The following is an 11,502-nucleotide window of genomic DNA, read 5'->3' on the forward strand; positions in this document are numbered from 1 at the left end:
ATATCTCATTATGATTTTAATTTGTATTTCCCTAATGGCTAATGTTATTGAACATCATTTTATGTCCTTATTTTCCATTTGTACATTCTCTATGGTGAAATTTCTGTCTATGTCTTTTACCCATTTTCTAACTAGATTGTTATATATTCCTGATACTAGTCCTAGATATATGGTTTGCATTTATTTGCTCTCACTCTGTAGCTTGCCTTTTCATCCTCTTCACATAGATTTAAAAGTTGAAAATTTTGAAGCAGTTTTGTCAGTTTTTCTTTCTATGGCTCTTGCTTTTTGTGTCAAATCTGCCTTGCTCTAGATCCTGAAGACTTTCTCCTCTGTTTTTTCCTAAAAGTTTTATAGTTTCATGTTTTACATTTAAGTCTGTGATCCATTTTGAGTTAATTTTTGTGAATGATGTGATGTGTAGGCTTTTTGGTTTTTTTGCATATAGATGTCCATTTGCTCCAGGACCATTTGTTGATCCACTACTCTTTTAATGCATGACTCCATTTTGAAATTAAAATACTTTTGGAAAAGAATGATAAAGCAGGTATAAGTTAAGATTGGTTCATTTGTCTCAGTAGACAGTCCTGCCTTAGGCAATAAATAGTTATCAGTTTTAAGTGTGGCTACTTGCGTCATTAAATGTTTGAAATCAGAATTGACTTGGTATTTTGGTCTCTGGGCTGTATGTGTATGTGATTTTTCTTTCTGTCCTATAATCAGGTGAATCCCAGACCTTGCTGGCAGCAGCAGTTGAGAGAGAACGTGCAGCTACAGAAGAACTCCTTGCTAACAAAATTCAGATGTCTTCCATGGAGTCACAGAATTCTCTTTTAAGACAGGAAAACCGTAGATTTCAAGCCCAGCTAGAATCAGAGAAAAATAGGCTATGTAAACTGGAGGATGAGAACAATAGGTGAGCATGGTTTCTGAGTGATATTTTTGGTAGTTTCATGACATCCGAAAGCACTTTTTAAAAGTATGTTGTTGGTCCGGGCGCAGTGGCTCACGCCTGTAATCCCAGCACATTGGGAGGCCAAGGTGGGCGGATCACTTGAGGTCAGGAGGTGGAGATCAGCCTGGCCAACTTAGTGAAACCTACTCTCTCCTAAAAATAAAATTAGCCAGGTGTGGTGGCGTGCGCCTGTAATCCCAGCAACTCGGAGGCTGAGGCATGAGAATCGCTTATACCCGGGAGGTGGAAGTTGCAGTGAGCCAAGATCCCGCCACTGCACTCCAGCCTGGGCGACAGAGTGAGACTCGGTCTCAAAAAAAAAAAAATTAAATAAGTAAATAAACAAAGTATGTTGTTGGCTTTTAGCTTCAGGGTACCAAGAACTAAAAGTAATCACTTTTAGCATTTAAAGTTAGGGTTATTAGTAATAGGATATTATGGCCGGGTGCCGTGGCTCACGCCTGTAATCCAGCACTTTGGGAGGCTGAGGCAGGTGGATCACCTGAGGTTAAGAGTTTAAGACCAGCCTGGCCAACATGGTGAAACCCTGTGTCTACTAAAAATACAAAAATTAGCCAGGCATGGTGGCAGACACCTGTAATCCCAGCTACTTGGGAGGCTGAGGCAGGAGAATTGCTTGAACCTGGGATGCAGAGGTTGCAGTGAGATTGCACCATTGCACCGCAGCCTGGGCAGCAGAGCGAGACTCTGTCTCCAGAAAAAAAAAAAAAAAAAAAAAAGTAACAGGATATTATAACAAGAAGATAGCACTGGGATTCATTGTCATGTAGGTTGTGACATGTTTTGTATTTATTTTTTTTTCCAGGGAAAGGATTTGTACCTTTAATCAGATTTTTGAAAGGGGCCTGTAACACCACAAAATAGTTTTGAGACTACTCTTTGGAGTTACTTTTATATTACAAGGGTTTTAGTAGCATAATTTAAGTCTTTTCTAAATAAATTTCTGGGTTCTTGGAAACCATGGGCTATAAAATCCATCTATCTGAGATTATATTAAGGCAATGGTTAGTATTTTTTACTCTCTGTTCTTCCTTGGAAATTTTACTTTTTAAAAAAGTAGTCAAGTAAAAATGATTTCTAAAGTAAAATATCTGAACTTCTATAAACATTTTCATAGAACTCCCTAATAAGCTTTGTGGAATCTGAGCGTATTATAGGATGATGATACTCAAAATTATTTTTATAAAGTCTCTTTTTAAATGAAATCTTAACCCAGAGCACCAATAAATAAAATGCACAAAAGTGGAGCTTTTTCACTTTTGGTTTGGTTTCTGAGTGAAACTCAGATGGATCTGGAACACACTGTTGGAAAATCACTGATGTCAAGCTGGTAATAAAAATGATTTCTCAATGTGTAGCTGCAGTTAATAAAGTACTGAGTTTTTAATAGTCTATACTGTCATCTTTTTCATTTTCTGTTTTTTTTTCTTTTTAATTCTGTCTTGTTTAATAGGTACCAGGTTGAATTAGAAAACCTAAAAGATGAATATGTAAGAACACTTGAAGAGACAAGGAAAGAAAAGGTATTTCTCTTCGTGATCACTCACCTCTTAGGGCTTAAATTAGAGAATGGTTGGAGATGGCAGCAAATTAATGAGATAACAAGATGAAATGGGTGATGCCACTGCTTTTGGAACTTGGTCTTTAGTAGGAAAACAAATATGAGTTTATACTTTATGCTTCTGACTTTGAGATTGACTTATGGCGAGAATTACTATCACAGAAATTGTCTAACTTTATCTCTCTCCATTAGACATTGTTGAATAGTCAGTTAGAAATGGAAAGAATGAAAGTTGAACAAGAAAGGAAGAAAGCCATTTTTACTCAAGAAGCAATAAAAGAAAAGGTATTGAATTTTGTTTTTGTTTGTGGTGTAACCATTTAGTAGATGCTGTGATTAATCATTGCTTTTTAATTTTAGCTAGGCTTAATAACAAGCTTGTCCAAACTGTGGCCCTGGTTGGCATGTGGCCCAGGATGATTTTGAATGAAGCCCAACACAAATTTGTAAACTTTCTTAAATCATCATGAGATTTTTTTTTCATGATTTTTTTTTTTTTTTTTTTTTTTTTTAAGCTCATCAGCTATTGTTAGTATATTTTATGTGTGGCCCAAGACAATTCTTGTTCTTCAGATGAGGCCCAGGGAACCAAAAGATTAGACATCCCTGCTTTATAAGTATCATTTTTTAATGTCTAAAATCAACATAGTGATGAATTCTAGTACTGTAATCAGTGTCCTGCTCAGAGTGGATCCAAAGTAATTTTGAGTTTATCCGAAGAGATCTATGATTTCTAGGACTTGAAATATAAAACCTCTTGCCCTTTTTAAAAATGAATTTAATTGTCTGTCACTGAAACCAGTGCACCTCATTTGGTCTATAGGCACTTAAGGAGTAAATCTGGCTTGTTTTCTTTCTGGTTAATGAGGGTAATTTTTCTGAAATGAGTTTTCGGAGGCTGGGCATGGGGACTCACATCTGTAATCCCAGCACTTTGAGAGGCTGAGGTGGGTGGATCACTTGAGGCTAAGAGTTCAAGACCAGCCTGACCAACATGGCAAAACCCCGTCTCTACTAAAAATACAAAAATTAGCCGGGCATGGTGGCATGTGCCTGTAATCCCAGCTACTCGGGAGGCAGAGGTGGGAGAATTGCTTGAACCCGGGAGGCGGAGGCTGCAGTGAGCCGAGATCGCATCACTGCATTCCAGCCTGGGCAACAGAGTAAGACTCTTTCTCAAAAAAATAAAAAATAAATAAAAATAAAACGAGTTTTCTGTATTGAAAGAATTACCATGTACTTGGAGTTAGCATAATATATTTAAACTACTGATAGGTAAATTTAAATTACCTATTGAATTTATTTGGAATTTTAAGAATACATTAAAAATAAAATGGATAAGCCAGAAATTTTATGATTTGTAACACTCATTAGTAATTTTATGTTACAGAAATAGGTTTAATTGATAGTATATTGTATAATATGAAGCTTAACAGAAACATTCTTATTCCATTATAAAAACCCAACAAATTACATTGTTGTAATAAATGGGTCTTGTGATGATCTAACCAAGTCTATCTACAGTTTTAATTAGTAAATATTGTACTTTTTTTTCTTTGTTTGTTTTTGAGACTGAGTTTTACTCTTATTGCCCAGGCTGGAGTGCAATGGTGCTATCTCAGCTCACTGCAACCTCCACCTCCCAGGTTCAAGCGATTCTCCTGCCTTAGCCTCCCGAGTAGCTGGGATTACAGGCATGCGCCACCACGCCCAGCTAATTTTGTATTTTCAGTAGAGATGGGGTTTTTCCATGTTGGTCAGGTTGGTCTTGATCTCCCAACCTCAGGTGATCCACCCTCCTTGGCCTCCCAAAGTGCTGGGATTACAGGCATGAGCCACCACGCCTGGCCAAATATTGTATTTTTGTTAAGACTTCAGAAGCCACTTTATGGGGAAATTAGAATGAATCTTAAAAAATTTTTTTTCTTCTTTTGATTATATTGAATTCCTTTGTAGTGTGGCTTTTTTAAAAGACTGAATCTTTGTTCTCATTAACCCTAGGAAATGTTCTTGCTTTCTCTGCTTATCTCTTTGCTCTTCAATCTGAACAGAATTTTTTTTACTCCCTAAGGAACGCAAGCCATTTTCTGTTTCTAGCACTCCCACCATGTCACGCTCAAGTTCAATAAGTGGTGTTGATATGGCAGGACTACAGACATCTTTTCTGTCTCAGGTGATGTTTTATTTTTTATATGTGCTTAGTTCTTAGAATAATAATAAAGGAAATATGCAAATGGCAATATTGTCTGTCATCATGACCTTGCCATTCTATAGGTAATTCATCTGAATACTTGTGGAGGAGTGCTAATTTTAGTGAGAGGAAACACGTGAATGATTTTCTGCCTTTGAGAAGACATTTAAAGCAAAAATTGACAGAACCATTTTTGTTCAAACCTGGTAATGGAAGACAAACTATGATAACTGAGTAACTGTGTAAACTTTCTTAATTAACATAGGATGAGTCTCATGATCACTCATTTGGACCAATGTCTGTATCAGCAAATGGAAGCAATCTTTATGATGCTGTAAGGATGGGAGCAGGATCAAGCATTATTGAAAACCTACAGTCTCAGCTAAAGCTAAGGGAAGGGGAAATTACTCATTTACAGGTATTGGAAAAATTAAATTTGCTATAGAAGTAAATGAAGTTTTGAGGCCTAATAAATAGCACCCTTCATTTCCATCTGAATTCTGAGCAAATTGAGAAACAAGATGACATAGTGGCATGTGAAGCCCAAAATGTATCACATATATCAATGACAAAGGCTAAAAAAGAGAATTAGCTAAGGATAACAGCCAACTGAACCTGCTGATTGCCAGAATTAGGCAGATTCGGCTGATCTGTCACAGGAAATGCTGGGCTGGAGCAGGCCTCCCATGTTTTACAACCTGACTACATAAGACATAAGCATCTAGGAGCAGAGGATGCCTCCTCCTTTCAAGCAGCTGTTTCCCAACAGAATAAAGGGAAGTTGCTGAGCTGTGAATGCCTGTTCTATTCAGATTTACCTCTTAGATAAGTTGTTCCAACTACCCCGGGAAGGAAGGGATAAAGGGGGTGAGATATTCGAACTGTAACACCCTGCACATGAGAGGAAACAACATGAGTTGTTGAGGGAGCATCCGTCCATCTTACCTTTTTGGCTTTTAAAAAACTTTATGCAGTCAGAAATATTGAAATGTTTTACAGGTTGAGCATCCCAGCTCTGAAATCTGAAATGTCCCCAAATCCAAAACTTTGAGTGCTGACATGCTGCTCAAAGGAAAAGCTCAATTGAGCATTTTGGATTTCCAGATTTGGGATGCTCAACCAGTAAGTACATAATGCAATTATTCCATAATCTGAAAAAAAAAAAAAATGAAATTTGAAATATTCCTGGTCTCAAGCATTTTGAATCAGGATACCTCTTTTCAGTGTTAAACACAATACACTCAGAAGTAGGTAAAAATTCAACTCCCATTATATACTTTTAGTTATATGAAAATATTACTCTATTAAAGAACTTGAATTGGCAAAAAGTAGATCAGACTAATCTTAATCCCAGATGTTTGTATAGCTGGTACGCTATACAGGGACCTAATTAATTTCTTTGGTAGTGATGAAAGCCTCTGTCGATACAACCTACACAGGTGGGGCTACGTTAAAGTATATTTTTATTTCTCTGGGTTCTTGTAGTAATTTAGAATAACTGAAATATATGTCATTTCCTTAGATTAGAAAAATATATGGTTGAATGTTTTCAAACAAATAATTGGATTTATCTCTGTTGCACAGTAAACCTTATAAATGGTATACCTCTCAGGAAAGTTGGGACCATTTTTCTGCCACTGTTTCCTTTACTTAAGAAAGAGCTAGCTCAAAGTTTATGTTGACATGTCTATTTCAAAAAAAAAAACACACACATTAAATATTTTTATATTACTGGGAGTATTTAAAAAGATATGTTTTGATTTAAAGTATTTTGTGGTAATGCTTCTCAGCTAGAAATTGGCAATCTAGAAAAAACTCGATCAATAATGGCTGAAGAACTAGTTAAACTAACAAATCAAAATGATGAACTTGAAGAGAAGGTGAAGGAGATACCCAAACTTAGAACTCAGCTAAGAGTAAGTATTCGTCACCTAAGGATGAGTCTAAGATATTTTAGTTCATTTACATTAAATTTCATGTTTTTAATTTATAGTATGTGTTAGTGATTTATTTGAAAATTAAAGAGTATTAATATTTGAGCAAAGAACTTTAAAAATGAATCTTTTATCTTGCTTGTGTCTTTACATATTCAAAATAATTTTCACAATCATGTTTAGTCCCAGTATAGGAAAAGAACTAGATTTCATTTGGCTACGCTTCATTTATAACATTGAACTTTGTATGATCTTAGTAATATTTTGTTGATTGATGTTGTATGTATCATCACAATTGTCTCATCTGGATGTTAGAAGACACTGTTAAGCCATAACTGAGAATATGTTTTCTTTTTATCTTTCCTGTGGGCTAAATGCCGGGTAATACTTATACCACCATGGAACAAAGAGACTAAATTTTATATCAAGTGTGCTTACATTAATGGGAGAAAAGTCATATATGGGGAGAATTGTAGATTTAGTGGAGAGATAGGGTAAAATTGATAGCCATCTAGCTTGGTTTTTTTCTTTAATTCCTTTTTTTGCTATTTAGTTCAACATAGACTGAAGTGTGAGTTTAATTTTTAAAAGAGATGAGTATATACTTTTATTTAAATTGTAGTGTTTTCATTGTTGATTCCTATGGCAATATAAATAATAAAGATGTTCTGTGTAGTTATTTTAAAAATTGTAAACAAATACATTTTTCAGGATTTGGATCAAAGGTACAACACTATTCTGCAGATGTATGGAGAAAAAGCAGAAGAGGCAGAAGAACTTCGATTAGATCTCGAAGATGTAAAAAATATGTATAAAACTCAAATAGATGAACTTTTAAGACAAAGGCTCAGTTAACTTGTGAAAATTGAATTCCCATCAAACTGAATGTAAACATTTAATATCTAAACATTTAATGTGGACTTCCAATAAATTCTTTTATAGAATTAGAAAATGGGATTTACTGTAGAGTGTAAAAATTTTTTAAAAATTGTTTTACACTATGTAGTAATATTTACAGTTAAATTATTTTGTGCAATATTTGAACTTTATTTTTGAAACTATTCTTTAAAGATTTATTTTTTAAAGCATTTTTTTTTTCCTTGAATAGCACAGAGATTTATTACTTTATCCTCATATCAATATGGCTAGGGAAGAAGAATGGTGTTCATATATGTATTGTAGATATACAACTAGTTGTATCTATAATTTGTAAGTGTTTATATATATATTAAGAACATTTAAAGAGTTATGTTAACATACTGAAACTTTGAAATCTTTCACATTTAAAATTTCAACATATCTTAATTACTACTCACGAAAATGTACATTAAGTGTTAAAGTAAAAAATTATTAAATCTGTGGTTATTAAATTTTAAACTAATTTTTTTCCTTTAAAAGTAAGAGTCACACTGACACTGTCTGAAATTTAAAGAGTGAATGATTTAAACTTAAAAAAAATTTTGATCTGAAAATTTATTTCACCCAGCTTTCACAATTAAGTCTGTATAAAATGTGGTACCTTTTGGTACCTATCCAGAGAAACCTGTACATATTCAGTGTTATCTAGATGTGATTGGATAATGGAGAAAATTTATTTATAACGATTTTGCAATGGCATCAATAACATTTAAATGATTTTGAAGAAGTATTATTTTACTACCCTATAAAATGAATCAAAAATAATAAAGTTCTTATTAACATAATTTACTCTTTAAAAATTACCTGTTCATATTTTGTAAACCCATATTTTTAGCACATTAAAAATGAATGTTTGATATTACAGAATATTCATAAAAAAATGGAAAAATTATAGGAATTATCTTGAATTTGGCATTTTTAATTCTGTGATTTATCATTTTATTTTTTCTTGAAATTTCAAACACAAGGAAAGTATGGAATAGCTTTTAAAAGTAGCTATGCCTTCTTCCAAATGTTATTTTATTCAAAAAGGTAACCAGGTTGTGTTTTAAACCTGTGAAATATTTTGATGCATTTTATTACTGAAAGTTATTTAACTGCCTTTACTTGCACATAAAAACTCTCATTTACGGCCAGGTGCTGAGGCTCAGGCCTGTAATCCCAGCACTTTGGGAGGCCAAGGCGGGCGGATCACTTGATGTCAGGAGTTCAAGACCAGCATGGCCAACAGTTTGGTGAATCCCCATCTCTACTAAAAATACAAAAATTAGCCTGGCGTGGTGGTGTGCGTCTGTAATCCTAGCTACTCGGGAGGCTGAGGCAGGAGCATTGCTTGAACCTGGGAGGTGGAGGTTGCAATGAGCCAAGATTGCGCCACTGCACTCCAGCCTGGGTGACAGAGAAAGACTCCGTCTCAAAAAAAAAAAAAAAAAAAAGAAAACTCTTATTTAATTTTTAGTTAAAATTGAAACACTAGTACTTCAGAGTATAGATACAAGTAAGCCATCTTGAAGAATTTGGAGTTTTTCAGGGCAATTCAAATGACCTCATTTTTGTTCTTTTTGTATTCTAGACACTGTTTCTGTCATTGGATCTCTGATTTGTAGCGTTAATAAATATTCTTTCAGTGTGAGCCAGATTCATAAAATTAATTTTCTTCATTTTAGTGGTAAAAAGCAGTCTAATAGCTTTTTGTCAGCTTGATTTTTTTTTTTGTAATATTCAAGGGCAGAATGACAGGACAGATAAGCAATAAGAAATGTATAGAATTAGAAAATATAGTAATTCCCTCTTACCCATGGGACATACGTTCCAAGACCCCCAGTGAACGTCTGAAACCATGGATAGTATAGAAACCTCTATACGCTGTTTTTTCCTACACATATATACCTATGATAAAGTTCTATTTATAAATCAAGGACAGCAAGAGATAAACAATAACTGCAAATAGAACAATTATAACAATGAACTGTAATAAAAGTGATGTAAATGTGATCTCTCTGTCTCTTTCTCTCAAAATATCTTATTGTACTGTACTCACCTGTGATCAGACTGTGGTTGACCGTGAGTAACCAAAACCACAGAAAGCAAAATCGTGGATAAGGGGAGACTACTCTATATGAAACTTAAGTTACAAAATTCTGTGAAGCATTTGAAACTAGATGTTTTGGAGTTATAAAATAGTCCCTTTAAAATATCCACTAGTAGAAAAAAACTTCATTTGCAGAGAAAAGATTCCAATAAAACTCATTCCTAAACTTTTCAATTTTATAAAATTAAACATTCTTTTTTATCCTTATTAACAATAAGATCAATTCACTGAAAATTTTAGTGTTCTCCATTTTATTTTAAAATGACAAACAGCTGTTTAAGTTTCTAGTTACATATTACCATATATTACTCTTTATCTACAAATAAATAGCTGATACACTGATCATATTTTGATTGTTATACACTTGGATCTCTCAATATTTCTGTAAGTTAAAGTGAACTTAAACAGTTTCTTGAAAAACTCCAGTAGGTGGCAGAATACCTATTGAATATTCGTTGCTATACTTTGCTGTTTGTCATTAAAACATCTCTACCCATATTCTTGCAAAATAATATTTATATTTTAATGGATAGGAAAATGATTTGCAATTAGATGTTTCCATTCTTGAAAGAAAAAACCTGCAAATAACATTTTCAAGAATATAAAAAATAAGTAAACAAAGGGAAGGTTGTTTGGTCATTTATAGACAATTAAGCACAGACTGTAGATGTCCTTTCAATTCTTGGGAGGCTAAATTGAGTCTACCATTTCTTACATTTCTTTTACCTATTTTTTGAGAATTGCCAGTTGTACAGTGTTTAGCATGTGGAATGTACCAAATATATCTATGTTGTGACTTAAGATATTCTAAATGTGGATAACTTCTGACCTAGGAAACATGAAGTTTGTAGTGAAGTAAGTGAAAAGAATGTTCATAAAATTTTTTTTCTTCATCTCTTCAGTTGGCACTTATTGAGAGTTTTATTTGAATGCTTATTAAAAGTATATGATTTATAGTATTTAGAAAATAGAAGAAAAAAACTGTAGATGTTTTATCTTGTTTTAATACTGTATGTTTAGTACGTATACATTTATGTTCTAGTGTATCAAAATTTTTCATTTTCATTAAAGTGAATCCAATTTTCCATATTCTAGGTCCATTTTAAACTATGAAAACTTTAATCACATATTTTGTAAAGGGCTGAAAGTATGATTTAAACTACAGATATAATATTTTAATTCTAAATGAAAGATAATGTAAATAAGCATGGATCTGATTGAATAAAGATTTTAAAATAGTAATAGTGTATTTCATTTTTAACAAAATGTATAGTGGTCAATAGTAATGAATGAGGAATGAATATTGTTTTATGAAAATATAACTTGTTTACATTTGAGATTAATATTTTAAGAAAATGAAGCCCTAATTTTCTGTAAGTTATATTATTAAGTGTAGTTTTTTTGTTTTGTTTTGTTTTGTTTTGTTTTTGACAGAGTCTCACTCTGTTGCCTGGGCTGGAGTGCAGTGGCGTGATCTCAGCTTACTGCAACCTCCGCCTCCTAGGTTCAAGTGATCCTCCTGCCTTAGCCTCCCAAGTAGCTGGGATTACAGGTGCATGCCAGCATATCCGGCTAATTTTTGTATTTTTAGTAGAGATGGGTTTCACCATGTTAGCCAGGCTGGTTTCGAACTCAAGTGACCTGCCCACCTTGGCCTCCCAAAATGCTGGGATTATAGGCATAAGCCATTGCACCTGGCCCTAAGTGTAGTTTTTCTAATTAAGATATGTTTTCAGAAAACACAGTTTTCTGAATTTACTTATAACTAGCTGGTAACTACTGTAAAGATAGTTTGTGTCAGTTTTTAATCTTAAGCAGTATCAAGACATT

At 33.7% G+C, this 11,502-nt stretch overlaps 1 protein-coding gene across 4 annotated transcripts in view; it reads left to right on the forward strand.

The window, feature by feature from the left end:
- TMF1 (TATA element modulatory factor 1) overlaps positions 1 to 10,914 on the forward strand; it is a 33,841-nt gene extending 22,927 nt beyond the window's left edge. For 2 of the 4 annotated variants that reach the window (XM_054482728.2, XM_054482729.2), the window contains exons 11-17: positions 724 to 916; positions 2,430 to 2,499; positions 2,730 to 2,822; positions 4,609 to 4,710; positions 4,994 to 5,146; positions 6,519 to 6,644; positions 7,374 to 10,914. In XM_054482728.2, coding sequence (XP_054338703.1) covers positions 724 to 916; positions 2,430 to 2,499; positions 2,730 to 2,822; positions 4,609 to 4,710; positions 4,994 to 5,146; positions 6,519 to 6,644; positions 7,374 to 7,517 — 881 coding nt within the window. In that variant the 3' untranslated portion in view covers positions 7,518 to 10,914. The remainder of the gene's footprint in view (positions 1 to 723; positions 917 to 2,429; positions 2,500 to 2,729; positions 2,823 to 4,608; positions 4,711 to 4,993; positions 5,147 to 6,518; positions 6,645 to 7,373) is intronic. The other 2 variants (XM_054482730.2, XM_054482731.2) reach the window with 1 other exon arrangement.
- Positions 10,915 to 11,502: the final 588 nt, after the last annotated feature.

The sequence above is a fragment of the Pongo pygmaeus genome, chromosome 2 (genome assembly GCF_028885625.2).
Source record: "Pongo pygmaeus isolate AG05252 chromosome 2, NHGRI_mPonPyg2-v2.0_pri, whole genome shotgun sequence".
Taxonomy (NCBI): Eukaryota; Metazoa; Chordata; class Mammalia; order Primates; family Hominidae; genus Pongo; species Pongo pygmaeus.